The sequence below is a fragment of the Ochotona princeps genome, chromosome 17, assembly GCF_030435755.1.
Source record: "Ochotona princeps isolate mOchPri1 chromosome 17, mOchPri1.hap1, whole genome shotgun sequence".
NCBI classification, from domain to species: Eukaryota; Metazoa; Chordata; class Mammalia; order Lagomorpha; family Ochotonidae; genus Ochotona; species Ochotona princeps.
The window spans coordinates 19,502,103-19,526,991 of record NC_080848.1 but is presented as its reverse complement, the minus strand read 5'-3'; the positions used below and the strand labels follow the sequence as shown (position 1 = coordinate 19,526,991).

Genomic DNA, 24,889 nt, shown 5'->3' with positions numbered 1-24,889 from the left:
CTCATTTTCTCATTATTAATTTAAAACCATGCAATTCAGTAGATTAATTTTTTTTTTTTTTTGCATCTTCATGGAGACCCAATCCAAATGTCACGGAAGATAAGCTGTCCTCGGTCCTGCTCGAGCTTTTTTTTTAAAGATTTATTTTGAGGAATTATACTATGGTGATGATATAGGGGAACTCAGTGACAGGGAGGGAATTAAGGAGGAGACAAGGGAAATCCCAGGTCCTATGGAACTGTATCATAAAATGATAATATAAAAAGAAGTAGATTTTTTAAAAAGATTTTATTGTTATTGGAAAGCCAGATATACAGAGAGGAGGAGAGACAGAGAGGAAGATCTTCCATCCAATGTTTCACTCCCCAAGTGAGCCGCAACGGGCCGGTACGCGCCAAACCGATGCCAGGAACCAGGAACCTCTTCCGGGTCTCCCACGCGGGTGCAGGGTCCCAAAGCATTGGGCCGTCCTCGACTGCTTTCCCAGGCCACAAGCAGGGAGCTGGATGGGAAGTGGAGCTGCCAGGATTAGAACCGGCGCCCATATGGGATCCCGGGGTGTTCAAGGTGAGGACTTCAGCCGCTAGGCCACGCCGCTGGGCCCAAGAAGTAAAATTTTTAAAAAATGTAATTAAAAGAAGATTTATTTATTTTATTGGAAAGGCAGATATACAGACAGAAGAAGATACAGAGATAGAAAGATCTTCTGTCTGCTGGTTCACTCCCCAAGTGGCTGCAACGGCCAGAGCTGCGCTGCTCTGAAGCCAGGAGCCTCCTCCAGGTCTCCCATGCGGGTGCAGGGTCCCAAGTCTTTGGGCTGTCCTCTACTGCTTTCTCAGATCCAAGGCAGGGAGCTGGATGGGAAGTGAGGTCTCTGGGACATGAACTGGCACCTGTATGGGATCCTGGCACACTAGACTACTGCACTGGGCTCTCTCCTGAAGCTCTTTTGCTGGGTTGGACTTAGGTGGCATTCGCTGGAGCACTGAACAGTGCCTGACTCAGCAAAATTGTGACACAAAAGCAAACCTTAGCATTCTGGGTTAGAGAACGGTAGGGTAACCGACTTTCCCCTTTGCCTGGGAGTGGTATACTTCAATGCTCAATGTAAGGTGGGGGCGGGAAGAGTCAATTTTTCCTGGTAGATGTACTATTTAGTGCCTGACTCAATAGACAAAAAGGACAATTAGGGAATCTCTCTCTTTTTAAGGGTACCTATGTTACGGCATGGTGGGTAAAGTTTGTGTCTCAGCTTCTCCACTTCTGATCCAGCTCCTTGCTAATGAGCTTAGGATGGCAGCTGAAGATGACCGAACTATTGGAGCCCCTGTCACCCATGGTGGGAACCAGAATGGAAAACTTCACCCAGTCCAAGCTGGTGGCCGCCATTTGGGAAGATCTCTCCCCCTCTTCCATGTCACTGTGCCTTTCAAACAAATAAAATATACCTTTACACACGCGAATATACACGATTCTGAAATGAAAAGACAACGTGGAGTTTGATCCACTCCACTTGCTGTCAGATAGGAAAAAGACATCTCAGTCAATCACTTATTCAAGAAATATTGATCCCTGCATGCGGTGGCCTGGATAGAGTGTCTATCATCACCAGAGTTTAGGGTCCAAAAGTGAAATTAGGTACTAAGTAATGGAAGCTGAAGCAAGTGGATGCGACGATGAAAAAGTTTGGGGATCGCAATCTTGCAATCTGGTTGAAATCAGAAGACTCAGATTGTCTTGTCCCAAAGAATAACAGGAAAGTGTTTTGTTTTGTTTTGTTTTGTTTTCTTCCTTAAGCCTATGCTGCTTTGGGGTGGCTGTGTAAGGGTTGGACATGGCAGGACAGAGCTAAGCTGCCTCTTGCAAAGCCATCACCCCACGTGGGCACCGGTTCAGGTTCCAGTTACTCCACTTCCAATCTTCCCTGGTCCAGTGCTGGTGTTGTGGCCACTCAGTAAACCAGCTGACAGAGCCCTCCTCTCTGTCTGTAACCTTATCTTGTGATGAAATAAATAAATCGGGGGGAGGGAGGAATAAATAAATAAATTTTGCACTTGAGGCTGACACAGGCACAGCGGACCACGTTGCCACTTGGAACTCCCGCATCCTGTACCTCAGGGTCTGGCTCGAGTGGCAGTGCTGCCAAGCCAGCTCCTGGAATGCCACCCTTCCCAGTCTAGGTGCCTGCAGGCCGAAGTGAAAGTTCAGGTACTCCCAATCCTTCAGCGTGGGAGGCAGGGGTGAAAAGTCCTTAATTCCTCATTTGTTTTTTAAATGTATTTGAAAGGCAGAGGGACTACAGAGGTCTTCTATCCATGGAGTCACTCCCCGAATGCCTGCAAAGGGTGGGGCTGTGGCATGTGGAAGCCGGGACCCGGGAGCTGCATCTGGAACTGCCACGTGTATGCAGGGGTCCGAGTACTTGGGCCATTTGTGCTGCCGCCCTAGGTGATGAGCAGCGAGCTGGAGTGGAAGTGGAGCCGCTGATAGAAGCCGCCACGCACATGGGTCAGAAACTTTCCAAGAAACGGCGAGGCACACGTGTCGAGGATGCAAATCATAAAAAGTGTGCAAAAGTGACTGCTTTTGAGGCCCAAGCCTCCAGGACTCGGCGTGCAGCAGCGTCCTACCGCCACCACGGTTTCAAACACGGTAACTTACCCGCACTCGCCACCCGAGCGCGCGTCGCGGAGACCGCACAGCCTTTCGGGCTTTGTAGTCATCTCGGATAGGCGGCCCCGCGTCCCACGATGCCCCGCGGCGGGTCGCGGCGCCTGCGCAGTGCGGACGGCGGGCCGAGCAGAGGGCCAGGCTCTTTTGTTCAGCGGAGGGGAGGGCCGTTGGCCGGGGCCTGCGGTACGCCGCTTCAGTGAGGGGCTCGACTCGCGGCCACCGGCTCGCTGCTTCCTGGGCGCCACTCCCCCGGCCGGCCCGACGCGACGCGCCCAGGCAGCGCGGCCCCGATTCTTCTCGAGCTCTCGGGCGCTGCTCTGAGGTACGGGGCCCGCTCGGAGCGGGGTGGGGGGGCGCGGCGGCCGCGGAGCCGGCGAGGAGGGCCGCGCTGGGGGCGGCGGGCAGCTCCGGGCAGCGCGCCCTGTTGTCCCCGTTCCCGCGCCGTGGAAGATGGAGAGGGCGGGGCAGCTGGTCCGAAGGGAGAGCGGGATGGCAGCGGTTAGGTGGTGGACCGAGCGCTGGAAGGGTGTGTGTGAGTGTGAGAGAGAGGGAGGGAGGGGTGGGGGACGTCGCTCGGCTGAGCCTGAGAGCGAGAGAGACAATGCGACCGCGGGTTCCAACTGCAGAGGGTCAACTTTGGGGGAGTCGGGGAGGGGACGACTGCGAGAACCCCCAAGTTTGGAAACGGAAGCAGCTTGGGGATGGAGGTCGGGTCCCGCGAGGGCGGTGGGGGGAATTGGGCTCCTGCAGGGCGAGGGCGAAGTGACTTGGAGTGTGGACGACGGGGGGTGGGGGGAGATGTTGGGGTACACGGGAGTGGCGCCCCCACCGAGTGCCAGGCACGGGCCACGTCCTCGGGGTCCTGCCCTGAAGGGTGCCCGAGCGCGGACGGGAGCCCGGGAGAAGAACGCGCCTTCGCGGTTCTTCCAGCATTTTCCAGTACTTTTCGCAAGTTTTGATTCGGGGTTTGTGGTGCAGTGCCGACGACGCGTGGATTCCGTGCATAGCTCAAGCGTGGAGGGAGGTCGTAAGGAGCGAAACTGGGAGACAAAGAGGCCCGAGTCGATGTGTTTGTGAATTTTCTTGAGATCCCGTGTTCCTTCAGCCAGCTTTTCCTGGCTGCAAATTCTCAATACGAAGTGCGCGGTCGTGATTCTGTTTTCAGAGTTTCAGATAAAGTCTTTTCATGGCACAGGGGTTGGGGGGGGGGGTCCCTGCTTAGCCACCTATAGGTTTAACTCAATTGAAGTGAAAATGTGCTTATTTATTTAGAAACGAAGAGTTAAGGAGAAAAAAAGGAAGAAACAGATTCCCTCCCGGTGGGATTTTTTTTTTTTTTTAAAAGATGGTTGTTCCAGAACTTGGCGGGAGAGGTGAGGTCTGCTCAGTTGAGGTAGTCCTGTCAGTGGTTTGCAGTAGTTGTGGAAGGGCCAGGGCTTCGGCACACATTTCCAGAACACACAAGGGGGAAGGAGTGCCTGCAGCTGTTCCCGGGACGCCTTGGGGTCCCATGGAGAAGGCCCAACTGCTGGGTTGCACCTCCACAAAGCCTCGGGGCAGCGAGGATCTTTTCTCGCTTCAGCTTTCCCTGTGCTGCTGGTTTTCTTTCCAGGACTGCTGTAGCTGAAATAGGTTTGCATTTAAAATGTTAACGGTGGGCAGCCTAGTGCTGCTGCTTCATTAAAGGAGAAGGAGTACCTGTATTTTTACATGTAATTGACTAGTTGTGAAACTAACGGGAGAAAGCAGTGCTCTATTTTCTAGCCCCATTTTAGGGACTAGGAAAATGATTTTTTCAAAAGTGCTTTAAAAAGATCATTGGTTCATTTTTCTTGTCTTCCAGTATTTTCTCCAGCCAAGTTTCCTTTGTTTTTTTTTTTTTTTTTCACATGGGACCTATCACACTTTTAAAAGCAAATGGCTCGACCGCGGTGCGTAGCTAAAGTCCTCGTCTTGCACACGCCAGGATCCCATATGGGCACCAGTTCATGTTCCTGGAGACCCAGCTTCCCATCCAGCTCCCTGCTTGTGGCCTGGGAAAGCAGTCGAGGACGGCCCAGAGACTTGGGGCCCTGCACCCGCATGGGAGACCCAGATCCTGGATCCTGGCTTCGGATTGGCTCAGCTCCAGATGTTGGAGCCACTTGGGGAGTGAATCATCAGACGGAAGATCTTCCTCTCTGTCCCTCCTCTCTGTATATCTGACTTTGCAATAAAAATAAATAAATTTTTTATTTAAAGATCTATTCAGTTTATTACAAAGTCAGGGTCCCAATGCATTTGACCGTCCTCGACTGCCTTCCCAGGCCACAAGCAGGGAGCTGGATGGGAAGTGGAGCTGCCGGGATTAGAACCCTCGCCCATATGGGATCCCAGGGCGTTCAGGGCGAGGACCTCAGCCACTAGGCCACGCCGCCGGGCCCGATAAAAATAAATAAATCTTTTTAAAGCAAAGGGCTAGAGTTACGATCTGCCATGAAATGTAGATAATGCAGACTTGGTGAAGTGTGAATAGGACTTTGAGATCTTTCTGAGAAATTCATGCGTTAACAGACTTCATGTGCAGTTAGTTACCTAGTAGTTTGCCTGTCTTCCAACTACGACATTTGCTGGAGTAAAACTGTTGCCCTTGGCATACCTGTGTTAGCTTCAGTTTTTAATGTAGTTACCCAGCTATTCAATACAGGAGACATTTGCCAACTGTGTAATGGACAGTTTTAAATGCCTTCGGCCCTGGGTCCTATTTTGTTGTTGCTGTTGTTTTTAATAGATTTATTCATGAGCCTGGTGCCATGGCTTAATGGCTAAATCCTCACCTTGCAGGCGCCAGGATCCCATATGGGCACCAGTTCATGTCCAGATTGCCCCACTTCCCACCCGTCTCCCTGCTGCTGGCCTGGGAAAGCAATAGGCTCTGCACCCACATGGGAAAGCTCCTGGCTCCTGGCTTGGAATTAGCTTAGCTCCGGCTAGACACTTGAGTGGCAGATTCTTTTTTTTTTTTTTTAAGATTTATTTTATTACCAAGTCAGAGTCCCATGGCCACCTCCCCAAGTGGTCGCAACCACTGGAGCTGAGGCATTCTGAAGCTTCAGTCCCTGGGTGGTCCTGCTTTCCCAGGCCACAAGCAGGGAATTGGATGGAAAGTGGAACAACCGGGACATGAACTGGTGCACATATGGGATCCCAGTGGTTGCAAGGCGAGGACTTTAGCCACTAGGCTACCGTGCTGGGCCTTTCACCTTTATTTTTAATTGAAAACTACTGAGATCACCATTGTATAGGTTAGGAATTCCCATGTGGGAATTCCCAGTTCACATCCTAGTTGACCCAGCTCCCTGCTCACACACCGGGAAAGCAGCAAAAGCTGGACAGAGTGTACAGAGATTCGGGTGGAGCTCCCGAATCCCGACTGCAGCCTGACATTGTGAGCATCTGACGTGAGCCCGTGGGTGAACGAGCACTCTGTAGGTGCTTTTCAGATAAATCTTTTTCAAAACTACCAATTTATATTTTCTGTGATGCTTTGGGAACCTCAAGAAGAGAAACAATAATGTTTGTCTAGGTTAAGTAGCCTTCATCAAGGAAGTACTGTTACGTCTGCTGATTTACTTTGCAAGCGGCCACAACAGCCGGAGCTGAGCTGATCTGGAGCCAGCAGCCAGAAGCTTTCTTAGGGTCTCCCACGCAAGTGCAGGGTCCCAAGACTTTAGGTCATCCTAAACTGCTTTCCCAGACCATTAGCAGGGAAGTGGAGTAGTCAGGACACAAACACATGCCCATTTGTTTTTTTTTTTTTTTTTTTTTTTTTTAAAGATTTATTCATTTTATTACAGCCAGATATACACAGAGGAGGAGAGACAGAGAGGAAGATCTTCCGTCCGATGATTCACTCCCCAAGTGAGCCGCAACGGGCCGATGCGCGCCGATCCGAAGCCGGGAACCAGGAACCTCTTCCGGGTCTCCCACGCGGGTGCAGGGTCCCAATGCATTGGGCCTTCCTATCCTGCTTTCCCGGGCCACAAGCAGGGAGCTGGATGGGAAGTGGAGCTGCCGGGACTAGAACCGGCGCCCATATGGGATCCCGGGGCTTTCAAGGCGAGGACTTTAGCCGCTAGGCCATGCCGCCGGGCCCAACACATGCCCATTTGTGATCCCAGCATGTGTAAGGCGAGGACTTTAGTCGCTAGGTTACCACTCTGGCCCTAGTAGCTTTTACTTTATTTAAGCCAGGTCTTTTTAAAGATTTATTTATTTTATTGGAAAGGCAGATGTATAGAGAGGAGGAGAGACAGAGAAGATCTTCCGTCCGATGATTCACTCCCCAAGTGACCGCAACGGCTGGTGCTGCGCCGATCCGAAGCCAGGATCCAGGAACTGCTTTCGGGGTCTCCCATGTAGGTGCAAGGTCCCAAGGCTTTGGGCCGGCCTCAGCTGCTTTACCAGTCCACAAGCAGGGAGCTGGATGGGGAACGGAGCAGCCGGGATAGGAACCAGGGTACATATTGGATCCTGGGTATGCAAGGTGAGGACTTTAGCCACTAGGCTACCACACCTGGCCCCCAATGTTTTAATATTCATTTGGAAGTTGGAGTTTCAGAGACAAGGAGAAAGATCTTCCATCTGCTGATTTATTCACTAGATAACCACAACGGCCACAACAAAGTCAGGAGTTTGACCTCGTCTCATGTGAGTGCCAGGGGTCCAAACACTTGAGTTCTTCCCAGGCCATTTGCAGGGACCTGGATTATAAGTGGAGCATCAGGCCAGGTGTGATGGCTAAGTGGCTAAATCCTCACCTTGCCAGCAGCGCAACCCCATATGGGAGTATCCAGCCTGCTCCATTCCCCATCCAGCTCCCTGCCAGTGGCCTGGGAAAAAGTCAGGGACGGCCCAAAGACTTGGGACTCCGCACCTGCGTAGGAGACCTGGAAGAAGCTGCTGGCTCCTGGCTTCAGATTGCCGCAGGTGCAGCCGTTGTGGCCACTTGAGGAGTGAACCAACGGACGGATCTTTCTGTCTCTCCTTCTCTCTGTAAATCTGCCTTTCCAACAAAAATTCTTTAAAAAAAATGGAGCATCTGGGACACAAATCAGCAGCAGCAGCATCGCAGATGGCAGTTGTACTTGCTGTGCCACAGTGCCGGCCCCTGTTTATTGTCTGCCTGTCTGTCCCTCTATCTGTTTAATAGGCGGAGGGAGGGAGGGACATGGAGAATTCTTCCATGTGCTGCTTCTCTTCCCAGATGGCTTCAGATAGCCAAGTCTTGGCCAGGTGAAACCAGGAACTTCATCCATCCAGCCCTCCAAATGGTGCTGGGGTCCGAGTACTTGGATCACCTGCTGCTGCCTTCCAGTGGCATTACCAGGAGGCTGAATCAGAAGAGAGCGGCCAGGACTCTGATGGGATGCTGGAGTCCCAAGCAGCCAGTTAAGGTGTTGTGGCACATCTAACCTGAACAGCCACATTTCTTCACAGAAAACAAACTTTTCCCTTAGACTTTAAAACATACATGTTTTTTTTTTATTATTATTATTGTCAAGTTGTCCCCTTTTTTTAAAAAAAAGATTTATTTCTTTATTTTTTTATTGAAAAGTCAGATATACAGAGAGGAGGAGAGACAGGAAGATTTTCCATCCAATGATTCACTCCCCAAGCTGGAACCAGTTGAAAACCTGGAGCCTCTTCCTGGTCTCCCATTTGGGTGCAGGGTCCCAAGGCTTTGGGCTGTCCTCTGCTGCTTTCCCAGCAGGGAGCTGGATAGGAAGTGGGGCAGCTAGGACTAGAACCGGCACCCATATGGGATCCTAGTGTATGCAAGGTGAGGACTTTATCTGCTAGGCTACTGTGCTGGACCCATATTTTGTTTCTGCTGACCTATGCATGTGTAGGCACACCACTGATGCTCACTTGTCTGGGACTGGCATTGTGGTATAGTGAGTAGAGCCACCTCATGCGCACCAGCTTCCATATGATGTTAGTTCAAGTTCAGTCTGCTGTACTTCGAATTGCACTCCATGTTGACACGCTTTAGAGAGCAGAAGGGGGTGACCCACGTGCTTGGGCCCTGCACTCACATGGGAGACCCATAATAGGCCCCTGGTTCCTGGCTGGCACGGCAAATTGAGTAACAAGCCAGTGGCTGGAAGATCTCTCACTCTCGGCTTGAAGACCAAGGATTTTGTTTCTTTTGTTTGCCATTTCCCTAGCCCTCACACATGATAGATTCCCAAGAATGTAACTTTTAGATGTGGGACTCCTGTAGGAGTGTGTCTGGGCCTGGCGCAGTGGCCTAGCAGCTAAAGTTCTTGCCTTGAAAGTACCGGGATCCCATATGGGCGCCGGTTCTAATCCTGGCAGCTCCACTTCCCACCCAGCTCCCTGCTTGTGGCCTGGGAAGGCAGGCTAGGAAGGCCCAAAGCCTTGGGATCCTGCACCTACGTGGGAGACCTGGGGGAAGTTCCTGGCTCCTGGCTTCGGATCAGTGCAGCACCAGCCGGTGTGGTCACTTGGGGAATGAATCATTGGACGGAAGATCTTCCCCTCTCTCTCCTCCTCTCTGTATCTGACTTTCCAATAAAAATAAAGAAATCTTAAAAAAAAAAGTATGAGTTAGTGTGAAGCCTAGGACTTCAAGGCAGGCTGTAATGAAGGGGCTAAGTGGGCAGCTATAGGTACCTGCAGCTCAGATGGCTACGGAGGTTATAAGGAGATCTTTGCTTTTAAATCATTAGCTACTGGTGAGCATTAATGGTATTAGGAGTTGTCCAGGCAGGAGATGACAGATTTGAAACTAGTAGCAGTAGGGATAGAAAAAAGTATAGATTGGGGAATATTTAAGATACAAAATTAACGGGATCTCGTGAAACTGGGTAAGGGATCAAAAATGACTAGGCTTGGTTGTTATGAATGCAGAGTTCCTTTAGTTGGGTGATAACAGATAACACGGGGATGCCTCAGAATTCAGGTACCGTTTGATCCATGTGGTGATGCTGTGATCTGCCCGGCCAGAAGGAAACCACTGCAGATGAGGGGCAGACCCTAATGGCACGTGTTGCCTGCTCCTCTTCCTGCTTTCCTTGTGGGTCATGTGTGGGAAGGAGTGTGGGACCCAGCTGGACCTCTGCTCGCCTGCCTTGGGCCTCACTGCATCAGCAGCGTCAGGGGTCTCTGACCAGGACACCCTTACTCTTGCCTTCTTGTTGAATGTTGCTGTGTGCGTGGCTGCTCCATGATAGCTGCGACTGTTCCCCGTTACTGTGGCCCCTGGAGCTGTCTGGGTCATTTCCCCTCAGGTTCCTGAAGCTGAGTGATGGTGTCGTTCCTGTCCACTATCACTGTCGGTGTGTTGCCACAGGGTGCTCCTGGGGAACTTGGGGAGGTCGAGCCATTCAAGGACTTTGCTTTGCAGAGCGGGGTGGCCTGTGTTGCAACAGTTTTCACGTGTCGGGGGGGATTGGCTCACTGGGTACGTGCCTGGCTGCTCCTTTTCTGGGAGACGTGTGTGGCTGCAGTTTAATTTTTATATGTGGCTCTCAGTGCCTTTGCCAGAGTGTCCCATGTTTAGGGGTGGACAAGAATGTGGACCCCACCCAAGAATGCCATTTGTAATTCATGAGATTCCACCCATGGCTCATGTGGATGGCTCTGGAACTTTAGCTATCAGCTGCTGCCTTCTCATGCTCATTAGCAAAAAGTTAGGTTGGCAGTGGAGTCGCCAGGGCTCAAAACTGGGGCTCTCACATAGCTGGGGATGTCCCAGCTAGTGGCTGAATGTGCTGTATCACAAAGCCCACAGGCACGCTATTTAAAGATATATTTATTTTTATTACAAAGTCAGATATACAGAAAGGAGGAAAAACAGAGGAAGCAGTCGAGGACGGCCCAAAGCCTTGGGACCCTGCACCCGCATGGGAGACCTGGGGGAGACTTGAAGCTCCTGGCTCCTGGCTTCAGATCGGCTCAGATGTGGCTGTTGTGGCCACTTGGGGCATGACCAGCAGATGGAAAGTCTTTCTTTTTGTCTCTCCTTTCTGTAAATCTGTTCTGTCTTTCCAATAAAAATTTAAAATCCCTAAAAAACAGGGTAAGTTATGGCAGGTGAGGGCTTGTTTTGTGTTTTTCACTGGCGTTTGGGTGAGTACGTCTTTGGGTACTTGATGACACGGGGACTGTGACCATGCTTCTAGTGCTTCTTTCGCTGAAAGGAACTTGAGGGATCCTTCAGGCAGGTCAGAAACATTCCAGATTGAATGATGAAAGCGATAGAGTTCAAGAGCATTGAATTTCATTTCTCGTTCCCTAACCTTATTCTAAGCTGTGCAGAATGTTAGACACTCTCCTGTGTTTTGGGTAGCTTTGGGACATGATTGATGACTGCCTGCTTGTAATTTTGCTTGAGGTGTGTAGTTACGGCCAACCTTATAGCAGTGACTTTTATCCAAGATGTGCATCAGAAACACCTAAAGGCCTTTGAAAGGAGCAGGTATTATGGTGAAAGCAGCAGTCTTTTATTAATAAAAACAGTTGCAAATCATTTGAATATTTATCAGAAAGTGAATGCTCTTTGAAGTGTGGGGTCCACAGTAGACTATCACGGCAGCAGCAGCCAGAGATGGGCCAGAGGCCATGCTGACAATAGCATGATCAGAGGGGTAATACATATGTGTTTTCTTTTTCTTTTCTTTTTTTTTTTTTAATTGGAAAGGCGGATATACATTGAGGAGGAGAGACAGACAGGAAGATCTTCCGTCCAATGATTCACTCCCCAAGTGAGCCGCAACGGGCCGGTGCGCGCCATTCCGAAGCCAGGAACCTGGAACCTCCTCCGGGTCTCCCACACGGGTGCAGTGTCCCAATGCATTGGGCCGTCCTCGACTGCCTTCCCAGGCCACAAGCAGGGAGCTGGATGGGAAATGGAGCTGCCGGGATTAGAACCGGCGCCCATATGGGATCCCAGCGCGTTCAGGGCGAGGACTCTAGCCGCTAGGCCACTGCGCCGGGCCCGTGTTTTCTTTTTATGAGACAAATGTAAATATGTATATATATACTGAGAGAGAGCGCTTGATTTTATTAATGGGCCTGGCCCAGTGGCCTAGTGGCTAAATTCCTTGTCTTGCTTGTGCCAAGATCCCATATGGGTGCCAGTTCATATGCTGGCTGCTCCACTTCCCGTCCAGCTCCCTGCTCGTGGCCTGGGAAAGCATTGAGGACGGTCTAAAGCCTTGGGATCGGCTCAGCTCCGGCCATTGGAGCCACCTGGGGAGTGAACCAGCAGATAAAAGATCTTTCTCTGCGTCTTGTCCTTCTCTATGTAAATCTGACTTTTCAATGGAATAATTTATTAATAAGTAAAAGATGTGCTTATTAATAGAGTTACAGATGGGGAAAGACCAGAGAGCTCTTCCATCTGCTGGTTCACTCCCCAAATGGCCAAAATTGGGCCGACCTGGGCCCAGGACCTTCTTTTGGGTCTTCCATGTGAGTGCAAGGGCCCCCAAAGACTTGGGCCATCTCCTGCTGCTGTCCCTGGCACATTAGCAGAGAACTGGATTGAAGTGGAGCAGCTGGGACTCGGGGACTCAAACCGTCACCATGTGGGCTGCCGGTAGCTCAGGCAGCGGCTTGAGCTGCTGCACCACAGGGCCACTACCCCACAGTCAGAATTCTGAAGACATCGCCACAGGAGCAATCTCTAAATCAGAGGCACAATCAAACTAGCCAGTAATCGCCAAGGGTGACTGCATCGATACTGCATCCTAGTGCAGTGGGTTATGCTGCCCCGTGACTGCAGCGCAGCTGCCTGCCAGTGGGTCTGGGAAGGCAGCAGGACGTGGCCCAGGTGCTTAAGACTGTTGACACTCATGTGGGAAAGGAGATGGAGTTCCTGGCTCCTGGATTTAACGTGGCCTGGACAGGGATTTTGCAGCTGTCTGGGGATGTGAGCTAGTATTTGGAAGATTCCTTTTCTTGCCTTGCCTTCCTTTCCCTTCCCTTCTGTATTCTTCCCTTTTCCTTCCTTCCCCTCTCCTCCCCTCCTTTCCTTTCTCTCAAAATGATTTTGAAAATTACATTCAATCCAGACTGTTCAGTAATGGAATTAAAGAGGGACTTACTTAAGCACTTTCCCTAACAGGGATTGGAAAGGAAAAACAAAGAATGTGAAGTTTAAACACTGTATTTCGGGAACAAATGGTAGCTGACTCTGATCTTCACACAGCTGTGTGCTCTTGACAGTTTTGAACTGGGCATACTATTGCTGTGGGCTATGCTGAAATTATCTCAGAAAACTTTTTTTTTTTAAGATTTACTTGCTTTTATTGAAAAGGCAGATAGAGAGGAGGAGATACAGAAAGATCTTCCGTCTGCAGTTCACTCCCCAAGTGGCCACAACTGTCAGATCTGAACGGATCCAAAGCCAGGAGCTTCTCCCAGGTCACTCGGGTACAGGGTCCCAAGGTGTTGGGCCATCTTCTATGTTTTTCCCAGGCTACAGGCAGGGAGCTGAGGGAAATGGAGTAGCTAGAAAGTGAACTGGCAGCCATGTGGGATCCTGGCACAGGCAAGCGAGGATTTAGCCACTAGGTTATTGCTCTGGGCTCCTTTTTATTTATTTGTAAAGCAAGTTAAAGGGGGAGTGAGGTCTTCATGTGGTGGTTCACTCCCTAAATGGTTGTAATGGCCCAGAACTCTGCCAGGACTTCTTCTGGGCTTCCATGTGGGTGCAGGGACCCAAGCACGTGAGCTATTTTCTGCATTCCCGGGAGCATGAGCCGGGAGCTGGATAGGAAGTGACCCAGAGCCCATATGGGATACTGACCGGCAGTGCAGGTGGCTGCGCAACTCGCTGCGCAGTCTGCCGCTGACCCTGGAAAGCATTCTGTACTACTGCTGTGCAAGAATTTAGAGTATCTCCAGTAAAAGATGAAGGGTTTTTTTCTTAACTGGACATTAAACTTTAGAAAATGTTGTTTATTCTGTGAAATCTCAAATAATCGACACTGTATTTAGAGTTTTCCAGTAGCCCAATGTGAGTAAAATATTCAAGTTAGCAAATTTTTTTAGAACAGTTTCTGTCCATCTTTCCAGGGACATAAGGAATAACCAAGTTAGCCGGAGGAAGTACTGTGCTAGACTCTGGCAGAGTAATTCCTTCTTCATCTTCGATTGTCTGTCATCTTGTGTATTGTATTTTGCACAGCTCTTTTATGGCCAGTTTTTACTTATATCTTGTGGCGCCATCTGCTGATGCAAGTTGGTAACAAAAGAATAAATAGAGTTTTATAGGGAACTAGAATTTTCTTTCATGTTATTTGGAAAGCAAAAAGTAGAGCTACTATGTACGGCTTCACTTTCCGGAGACCTCCAGCAGCCAAGGATGGGCCAGGCCAAAGCCAGGAGCCAGGCATTTCGTCCAGATGTTCCTGGGGGGCTCGGGCCATCTGAGATTTTTCCCAAGCACAGTGACAGGGAAGCGGAGCAGCCAGGACTCTCGGTGGAGCTCTTGTGGCATGTTGGTGTGTCATGTGAGAGCTTAACTTGCCACAATGCGAGCCCAAATATAAAAGCTTTAAATGGATACACAAGAATTAATGTGGTTTTGCTATGAAATATGTCAGTGCTGACTTCGTAGCTAAACATATTAGGAAACTTCCTTATGTGCTGAAATTAATAGGCATAACACTGTAAGTAGCATGCAGTATTAAAGTCAAGTATAACGATTTTCTTTCTTTTTTTATTTAAAGATTTATTTTTATTGGAAAGTCAGATATACAGAGAGGAGGAGAGACAGAGAGGGAGATCTTCCGTCTGATGTTTCACTCCCCAAGTGAGCCGCAACGGGCCGATGCGCGCTGATCCGGAGCCGGGAACCAGGAGCCTCTTCCGGGTCTCCCACGCGGGTGCAGAGTCCCAAAGCTTTGGGCCGTCCTCGACTGCTTTTCCAGGCCACAAGCAGGGAGCTGGATGGGAAGTGGAGCTGCCGGGATTAGAACCGGCGCCCATATGGGCTCCCGGGGCTTTCAAGGCGAGGACTTTAGCCGCTAGGCCACGCCGCCGGGGCCAAGTATGACGATTTTCTTAACATCCAGAGATGGGTCTGCACGGTAAGCGTGTGCCCTTAATGCTCTTTTTTTGTTTCTTTTACCATTTTAGCAGCGTCACCCTTCACACCAGAAAGCTGGCGGGTACTATGGGGAAGAAACAAAACAAGAAGAAAGTGGAGGAGGTACTAGAAGAGGAGGAAGAGGAGTATGTGGTGGAGAAAGTTCTTGACCGTCGAGTGGTTAAGGGTAAAGTGGAATACCTCCTGAAGTGGAAAGGTTTCTCCGAGTAAGTGTCATTAGCACATGGAGTCATCAGTTGCTTCTGGGAAACCTAACAGTAGGCAGCTCTGGCTGGTGCCGTGGGACTTGATTATGGCTTCCGCGGTTCCTGGTCCGATCAGGTGTGGGACCTCCATGCACATCACGTAGTGCTATAAAGCAAGACAGTGATTGCTTTGCAAATAAAACTAATTTTGTCTTGAACTAAATTTGGCTATTACTAATTCCTCTTGTCCTGTTGCATGTGTATCCTTTGTACAAGTACACTTGCGTTGATGGAACGTGACTTGCTCTCCGTTCTGTGGTTCCAGTGAGGACAATACATGGGAACCAGAGGAGAATCTGGATTGCCCGGACCTCATTGCCGAGTTCCTGCAGTCACAGAAAACCGCACATGAGACAGACAAGTCCGAGGGAGGCAAGCGCAAAGCTGATTCTGATTCTGAAGATAAGGGAGAGGAGAGCAAACCAAAGAAGAAGAAAGAAGAGGTGAGGCTAGAAATAAGCATTCCTCTAGTTCACAATTCAAGGTGCTGTCAAAGATGCCTGAAGGCCACATCATCCGCTGTGTTCTGTCCCTCCCGGGATCGTGGCAGGCACTTCCTGCCAGTCCTTCTGAATCCTGGCGGGCTACACGCTGTTCTGCGGGCTTATTCTATGAAACCCCATGACCTATGCTTATCATCCATGCTGTAAAAAGAAGTGTAACACTTCTGGGAGGGGGCATATATAAGGGCAAATGAAATAATTCCTACAACTAGGCAACTTTAATCATTTTATTAAAGCATTTGATTTGAGGTAACCATTTTGATCTGCACAACACCTTCAGGTCAGTTGTCTTGAGACTTCGAAGAGATGGTAACTGAACATTTAGCTTGCTTGGGGTGTATATTCCTTTTCATATGTGGTAGAACGTCCAGCATTCAGACCTGAGTGACTGGTCACACCAAAGGATTCCGAAAGACCTATTGTAGGAGCTGAGGTCTTGACCAGATGATAGTGGGAGATCGTGGGATGGCCCTGGGCAGCGAGGTGGTAGTGACTGCAGTCTGGACGGAGAGTTCCCTGTCAGTTGATTGTTCTACCCATGTGGTTTTTACAGTCAGAAAAGCCAAGAGGCTTTGCCCGGGGTTTGGAGCCGGAGCGGATTATTGGAGCCACAGACTCCAGTGGAGAGCTCATGTTCCTGATGAAATGGTGAGTCGGCCAACGTGTCTCTACATTGTTTGCTTCTCTTTTCTTCATCTATTCCATGCCAGAGGAAGAGTGTGCCTTAGGAAATTCACAAGTCCAGGCCTGACTGCCAGCCTGGGCTCTGGAGTTACTGGGAGCCCTTGGGCGTCTCAAATCTGCGATTCTTTGAGGTGGGAAACAACCTGTAGTGGAGAGTGTGAGGAATCACGTCGCACTTTGAAACACTCTCCATTTAACACCTTCTTAATAAAGATCTGAAAGGCCCCCGAGTCAGACTCCTCACTTTTCAGGGTTAGGAAAGAATTTTTGTAGCTCCTGCTTTCTCCTTGTCTTCCAGCTTGAGCACATTGTGCAGTTCCAAGATAAGCCAGCAGGGGTCAGCAAGGCCCCTTCTTGTTAATGAGCATGAAACAAGACTGTTTTTCCTATTCTTTCCATGAGTAAATATGAGTGATAACAAAGCTCCATCAAACAGCTTAATGACAACAGACTTTTTTTTAATTTTATTCATTTTTGTATTGGCAGATTTTTAGAGAAAGAAAAAAATATCTTCCATTCACTGGTTCACTCCCTAAACGGCTGCAATTACTGATGCTGAGCTGATTCAAAGCCAGCATCTTCTTGCGTGTCTCCCACACGGGTGCAGGCTCCCAAGGCTTTGGGCCATCCTGACTGCTTTCCCAGGCCACAAGCAGGGAGCTGGACAGGAAGTGGAGTACCTGGGGTCACAAACTGGTGCCCATATGAGATACCAGTGATTACAGGTGGAGTATTAGTCAGTTATGCCATCATGGCAGCCCCTTAATGACAGCATTTATAGCAAGAAGCTTAAGAACTGTAACGGGAGGCCCGCATGGTAGCCTAGTGACTAAAGTCCTCGCCTTATATGAATCCCAGCAGCCCCGCTTCCCATCCAGCTCCCTGCTTGTGGCCTGGGAAAGCAGTCGAGGACGGCCCAGAGCCTTGGGACCCTGCACCCATGTGGGAGACCAGGAAAAGACTCTTGGCTTCAGATCGGCTCAGCTCCAGCCATTGCAGCCACTTGGGGAGTGAATCATCGGACGGAAGATCTTCCTCTCTGTCTCTCCTCCTCTCTGTATATCTGCCTTTCCAATAAAAATAAATAAATCTTTAAAAAAAATACAAAGGGAAGAGAAAGTTGGTCTAACCTGTTGCCAAGGCTGGCAATCTCCTTTCATCCTCTCATCAGTCTGGAACCCTCTCTAAGTAGCAATTTTCTCTGAGAAGATGCCTGAAAAAGCCTAACCTGAGCACAGTTAAAAGCCTGCGACACAGCCCGCATTCCCTAGGCATTTCACTGATTTCATCTTTGGCTGGTTTCGTTCATTCATTCTTACCATAGAGTTTGTTTTTCCATTATTTATTTATTTATTTTAAAGATTTATTATTTCTTTTTTTATTGGAAAGGCAGATATACAGAGGAAGAGAGACAGGGAGGAAGATCTTCCGTCCGATGTTTCACTCCCCAAGCAGCCGAAATGGCTGGAGCTGAGCCAATCCAAAGCCAGGAGCCTGGAGCTCTTTCTGGTCTGCCATGCGGGTGCAGGGTCCCAAGACCACAGGCTATCCTCGACTGCTTTCCCAGACCACAAGCAGGGAGCTGGAAGGGAAGCGGGGCCGCTGGAATCAGAACCGGCGCCCATATGGGATCCCAGCATGTTCAAGGTGAGGACTTTAACCACTACACTATCACGCCAGGCCCCATTATTTATTTTTTAAAATTTTTATTGCAAAGTCAGATATACAGAGAGGAGGAGGAGAGAGGAAGATCTTCCGTCCGATGATTCACTCCCCACGTGGCTACAACAGCTGAGGCTGAGCTTATCCAAAGCCAGGAGCCAGGAACCTCCTTCAGTTCTCCCACATGGGTGGCAGGGTTGCAAGGCTCTGGGCCAATCTTGATTGCTTTCCAGGCCGTAAACAGGGACCTGGATGGGAAGTTGAGCAGCTGAGACATAAACCGGTGCCCATATGGGATCCTGGTGCTTGCGAAGTGAGGATTTGGCAATTGAGCCATGATGCTGCCCTCAAAAGTTCATTTTCTGCTTCCCATTTCAAAACACTTAGTGTGAGAATGGCATTTGATAATTCAGTGTAATTATGAATAAACAAGAAAATATCCACTTCCATCTGCTCAGTGAGAGTTGGGTATTAACTCCTGTAATAGAGGCCGGCATGGTGGCTCAGTAGGTTACTGTTCTGCCTTACAGTACTGGCATCCCTTTTAGGCTGTGATTCGTGTCTTAGCTGCTCCACTTCGCCGCAGCTTCCTACTCGTGGCCTGAAAAAGCAGCAGAGGATGGCTCCCTGGTTGGTCCAAGTTAGGAGAATACTGTTAATATCTGGTATCAAAGTCTTCTCTCTGCTTTGTTCCACAGGAAGAACTCTGATGAGGCTGACCTGGTCCCTGCCAAGGAAGCCAATGTCAAGTGCCCACAGGTTGTTATTTCCTTCTATGAGGAAAGGCTGACGTGGCATTCCTACCCCTCAGAGGATGATGACAAAAAAGATGACAAGAATTAACTGCCCTGAGTAGCAGGCCCCGTCACATATGACTGTGGGTTTCATGTGGGGAGGGAAGAAGTTCTGCTTGTCCTGACACCATTGAGGTGGCTTGAGAAGATGTCCTTTGAAGAGCCAGTATAATTTCTGTGCCCTGCAGCAGCCCAAGTGCTTTAAGCTGTTCCAAGCTGTATAGTTCACACACCCATCCCAGGGGAGGGGAAGGGACTCAGTGTTTGAAGGCGGCCCATTCTGCATTTTGCTGGGAAAGGCAAAGGGCCTTCTATGAAGGACAGAAGTTGCAGAATTGGGTGTGTGGGAGAACAAAAAAGATACTGTAGGTCTTCAAAGAGCATCTCCCCAACCCACAGCCTTCTTCCCAATAGTGTTAACTCCGCATTTTTACAGCGTAGCATGTGTGTAGTTTTTGGCTATTACTGGTGTATTATTTGGGGGTGGGAGGGGTAGGGAGGAAGGGAAATGGTTGGATCATTTTGGGTAAAATTTGGGGCCTGATTTGGTAAATGGTGAAACAGTAGAAAGAATAACTAACTGATGATTCGGTTCTACGTCCAAGATATTGTACCTTTAAAAAAAATGTCATTGACACCATCAATGGGGACTGCAAGAGACTGTTGAAAAGCTGTGAATGCCTAAAATCTGGAAGCCAAGGTGTCCCTGCTGAACTTGGCTGTTCCCCGGGACGGCCTAAGCCAGTTCATGAGTTACCAAAGCTGCCACGCTGCAGATGGAAGCTGGGGAAGGACCGTCCACTGCAGGGTGTCCAGACAGAAGCTTCTCTCCTAGAGGTGCTAATCCCTGAAATCAGACAAGAAGACCCTTTCTTTTCCAGTTGTGAAGTTATACCATCCTCAACCTGGAAGTGTCGGAGAGCGGAAGGCAGGGGTAGAGGAGATGGCGAGTAGGGAGAGACCAGAGCCCGTGTTCCGGAGGGAGCGGACTCTTGAGCCTCTGTTGTGTTTTAACCTTGAGCTCTGCGGGCACGGGGGCAGGGTTCAGTCACTGACAGCACAAGTTTCACTGAAGCTATCCAAGGGTGGAATGATTTCAGAAGCCCTGGTCTCAGGAGCAGACTTAGCGTTCAAACTAGGGCAGTGGTTTACTTCAAAACACCAAACAATGTTTGTTTGTTTGTTTTTTAATCCTAAGAATTAACTGATTACCAAGATGTCTCTTGATTCATGAGATCCGTCAGTTCTTGACATGGTCTAGACCTACATCTAGTTACGTCGTAAATATCTCTCTTTAGGCATGTGTTAGGTTTCTGTGAAAACTGTTTAAATGTAAACTTCATCCCACACTGTCAGTTTTTGTCTTAATAAAACTATAGATTTATATTCTCTGATTTCTGTCTTGGTTCTTACCAGAAGCCTGTTAGCAGATACCGTTCCACACTATACCTGAAGCAACATGGTTTGAGTTATGTTGAGGTATAGAGCAGATTCCGTAACCTTTCCTAAAAGCCACTTTTCCAGGGCTTGGCGTGATAGCCTAGCAGCTAAAGTCCTCACCTTGAGCACGCTGGGATCCTATATGGCGCTGGTTCTAATCCCGGCTGCTCCACTTCCCATCCAGCTGCCTGCTTGTGGTCTGGGAAAGCAGTCAAGGATGGCCAATAGCCTTGGGACCTGTGTGGGAGACCTGGGGGAAGTTCCTGGCTCCTGGCTTCAGATCGGTGCAGCACCGGCTGTTGCGGTCACTTGGGGAGTCAGTCATTGGATGGAAGATCTTCTCTGTCTCTCTTTCTCTCTATATCTGACTGCAATAAAGAATAAATCTTAAAAAAAAAAATCCACTTTTCCAGAATTTACAGGAATTATCTTTGTTACTAAATTAAAATGCCACCCATTTTTTTCCTTAAGATTTTGTTTTTATTTTAAAGGCAGATCATATCTATAGAGAAGAGAGACGGAAAGATCTCCCAGTGACTGCAACAGCTTGAACTGAGCTGATCTGAAACCAGGAGCCAGGGGCCTCCTCCCAGTCTCCCAAAGGTTTGAGCCATCCTCCCCGGCCTTCCCAGGCCACAAGCGGGAAGCAGGATAGGAATGAAGTGGAGCAGCCAGGACACGCACTGGGCCCCACCCATTTTCTTAGTGTCATTTGCTGCTTACAATTCTGGAACCAAAATGGGGATTCATCTTTTGTAATTTTTTTTTTAAGATTTATTTTTATTACAAAGTCAGATATACAGAGAGGAGGAGAGATAGAGAGGAAGATCTTCCGTCCAATGATTCACTCCCCAAGTGAGCGCAACGGCCGGTGCTGCGCCGATCCGAAGCCGGGAACCAGGAACCTCTTCCGGGTCTCCCACACGGGTGCAGGGTCCCAATGCATTGGGCCGTCCTGGACTGCTTTCCCAGGCCACAAGCAGGGAGCTGGATGGGAAGTGGAGCAGCCAGGAGTAGAACAGGCGCCCATATGGGATCCCGAGGCATTCAAGGTGAGGACTTTCTCCACTAGGCCACCGCACCAGACCCAGTGTGTACTTTTTTAAAAAGTCTTGGGGAAAGTTTTTGGGGGAGTGTAGGTGGGGTGTGGAGGCTGTGTGTGTACACATACATGCACATGCGAGGACCCAGCTGCTGCGTGATTTGGAGTGGAGCAGAGGTGTTGTTACTCTGCTCTGTACTGTCAGGCACCCTTAGAGTGGACTTCAGCCTGGCTTATACCCTAAGTGGGCTGCTCTTCTGCTTTAGCCTTAACCTGCTTTCCCCCAGGGAAGACGGTAAAACTGATATGCAAGGGGCCCAGCACCGTGGCCTAGTGGCTAAAGTCCTCGCCTTGAGCACCCCGGGATCCCATATGGGTGCCGGTTCTAATCCCAGCAGCCCTGCTTCCCATCCAGCTCCCTGCTTGTGGCCTGGGAAAGCAGTCGAGGACGGCCCAAAGCTTTGGGACCCTGCACCCATGTGGGAGACCCAGAAGAGGTTCCAGGCTCCAGGCTTAGGATTGGCGCAGCACAGCCGTTGCGGTCACTTGGAATTATCGGATGGAGGATATTCCTCTCTGTATATCTGACTTTGTAATAAAAAAATAAATCTTTAAAAAAAACTGATATGCAAGCAGTGGGAACTGATGAAGACAGATACCCAGTTTCATGTTTCCAAAACCAATTATAGATTCCTAGATTCCATGTTTAAGGACAAACTGTTCTTAATTGATTATTGTGGCCACAAATGCAGAAATGCTAAAAGCAAGCATGAACAGGTCCAATGCATCTGAAGTCTGCTTCAGAAAGCATTCCGAGAACACTTTCAGGCAGTGTGGAAACGTGTTGGATGGCTTTCAGGAAGTCACAGCGTCAGACCCAGTCGCTAGGAGGGGAGCTGGGTTGTCACCTTGCACCTGGTAACAGCTGTGACAGTGCTGTCTGGAGGTGTGCCTGTGCCGGCAGAGCCAGGCAGAGCCAGGCAGAACCTTGCTCCTGCACCGTCTCCACCCGAGGTGTTTTCTCTAGCTGATAGTGTACACTTAGAGTGTTGACCACCATTTAAGAATAGTTTTTAGTAATTGAATCTTACTTCCAGACATTATATCTTTTTCCAGAAATCACTTCAGTGGTGGCCATATTCACTCAGGTCCACTAGATTTCAACCCTTGACCTGCTGTTTGTCCAGCATATTTTTGTAGTCTGTGACATTAGGAATATGCATCTATAAGGCAATTACAGTGCTTAACAGCAAGAAAGTAGTAAGGAAATTGCTACACCAGAATAATTTGGTGGAACTGGAAACTCTGAAACCCAAATCTGGTTCTTTCTCCAATAGCACCAGGTCCTGAATTACTGAGCTGCAATTATTTTGATGTATAAATTGGATCTTCCCATGAGGTCTTGCTTATTTAAAACTTAGAGCTGATAGTAAAACCTCAGTGTTTTGATTTTTTGTATCCCGTCATGACAGGGATACTTGAGCACTATGGAATTAGGCGATTTGTCTTTGAAGAATCATGGTATATTTATACAAACTTGAAAGGTGTGGCCTACCACTGCGACTGCTGTGCATGCCCTCATCCACACAGCCCACTGTTCGCGACAACAGGGCAGTGCCTGACTGTCGATGCTGCCACAGGCCCAGCGTTGGGCTCAGTAGCCTCGGCTTTTGTCGATGGGCAGCAGTAACCAGGTCGGTGGAAGCTTCCTAGTGCTTCAGCGAGGGAGCAAGGAAGTTAGGTTTCCTAAAAAAACTTCCTACTTTCGGGCCCGGCGGCGTGGCCTAGAGGCTAAAGTGCTTGCCTTGAATGCGCCGGGATCCCATAAGGGCGCCGGTTCTAATCCCAGCTGCTCCACTTCCCATCCAGCTCCCTGAGCTCCCTGCTTGTGGCCTGGGAGGGCGGCCCAATGCATTGGGACCTGCCTCCATGTGGGAGACCCGGAGGAGGTTCCTGGGTTCTTGGCTTCGGATTGGCGCAGTACTGACCGTTGCGGTCACTTGGGGAGTGAATCATCAGACGGATCCTCTGTCTCTCCCTCTCTCTGTATATCTGACTTTGTAATAAAAATAAATAAATCTTAAAAACTTCCTACTTTCCTAGCCAGTGGTTCACCTGTATATGAATGACCCTTTAATTGACCATTTACCGTGGAAGTTCCTGCTAAAAAAACCTGGAATGCTAAGAACATATTATTTGAAATAGAACTACACTGAAGTGGAAAGTATAGTTGAGGTTGCTGTGCGGCCAGAGCATCCTAAGATACATATGTATTTTTTGGCTAGGTGAGGTTAGTGAAAGGGCAGAAGCAAGGCAAACCTGAGGTATTGAGCTGAGAGTTACACGATCAGAATTCCACTGGTATAGTTTTGTTTATATTAAATAGCCTGTCTTAAAATATTCAGCAACAGGAAAAAAAGCTACTCAGCAATAGGACTATGTCTACATTTGTGATCTTACTGGTGCTGTGATTTTTTAATGATACCAAAGCCCATTTGCCCCAAGTGGATTTTTAAATCCTAGTTGACATTGCCCAAGCCTACTCTTGGCGATGTTTGCACAGCCTAGGTAGCGTCAGGCGGGACAACTCTGAAGCCTGGCTGAGACTGCGGCCCCTGGCTTAACTGCCTTGGCCCTTAGCTGAGGATTGGAAAGGTCAAGTCAACTGTATTAGTCTGAATTGTTATTGAAAACAAAATGCAAAAAGTGCTACCTCTTTTTTGGTGAGCCCCCCCCCCCCCCTGGCTGAAATAGTGTCTGGAATGAAGTAAAAAGTGCTGTGCAGTTTGTAAGTAGCGAGCCTGAGGCCTTTGCTGTTACTTTGGAGTTCCCAAAAGCGAGGGAAGCCTTCTATCCAGCAGAGTAGACCGACTCCCTCCTCCAGACAGCAGGGACACTGGTTTCTGTTTCAGCTCACTCCCACAGAGGGCAACTTTCAAAGCAACTTTCAGCAGAACAAGGACAACAGAGCTCCTGGGCGAAGCTGCACCCATAGCCCCATACACACCTGTCCTCTGCTACAGTTAGAACCAGAGGCAAGCAGGAAGAGTGACTTCTGTGAAAAAAAAGCAAACACGGACACGGTTATTCCTGTATGTTGGCAAAATGACACGTCCAAGCTTTGTGAGGTCTCCATGTACCAGTGATGGAAAAAATTAGGCTTAGCCATCCAGGAAGACCAGGCACATGGATTTTTGGTGGGGAAGTGACTTCTGAGAGGCAGGCACCTGCTTTAACTTTTTTTTTTTTTAAGATTTGTTTATTTTTATTGGAAAGTCAGATATAGAGAGAGGAGGAGAGACAGAGAAGATCTTCCATCCGATGGTTCACTCCCCAAGTGAGTGCATCGGCTGGCACTGAGCCAGCCAGGAGCCAGGAGCTTCCTCCAGGTCTCCCACATGGACGCAGGTCCCAAGGCTTTGGGCCGCCCTCCCAGGCCACAAGCAGGGAGCTGGATGGGAAGTGGAGCTGCCGGGAATAGAACCGGTGCCCATATGGGATCCTGGTATGTGCAAGGCGAGGACTTTAGCTGCTTGGCCATTGCGCCGGGCCCTAGGCACCTGCTTTAACTTTCATCCAGCCTAGAGCAGTAAGATCTGTAATGAGCGGTGTCATGTTCGCCCTCTTGCCTGTGGTGCTGGCATACCATCTGGGCACTGATTTGAGTCCTCTGATCCAGCTCCCTGCTAATTGCCGGGGAAATCCAAAAAGAATGACACAAG

At 49.2% G+C, this 24,889-nt stretch overlaps 1 protein-coding gene across 1 annotated transcript; it reads left to right on the top strand.

Moving 5' to 3' along the window:
* Nucleotides 1-2,854: 2,854 nt before the first annotated feature.
* CBX1 (chromobox 1) lies at nt 2,855-20,079 on the top strand. The gene is made up of 5 exons (XM_058676183.1): nt 2,855-2,995; nt 14,827-15,003; nt 15,308-15,485; nt 16,099-16,193; nt 18,590-20,079. Exons 2-5 carry the CDS (start codon nt 14,864-14,866, stop codon nt 18,732-18,734), a joined length of 558 nt encoding a protein of 185 aa, XP_058532166.1. The 5' UTR covers nt 2,855-2,995; nt 14,827-14,863; the 3' UTR covers nt 18,735-20,079.
* Nucleotides 20,080-24,889: the final 4,810 nt, after the last annotated feature.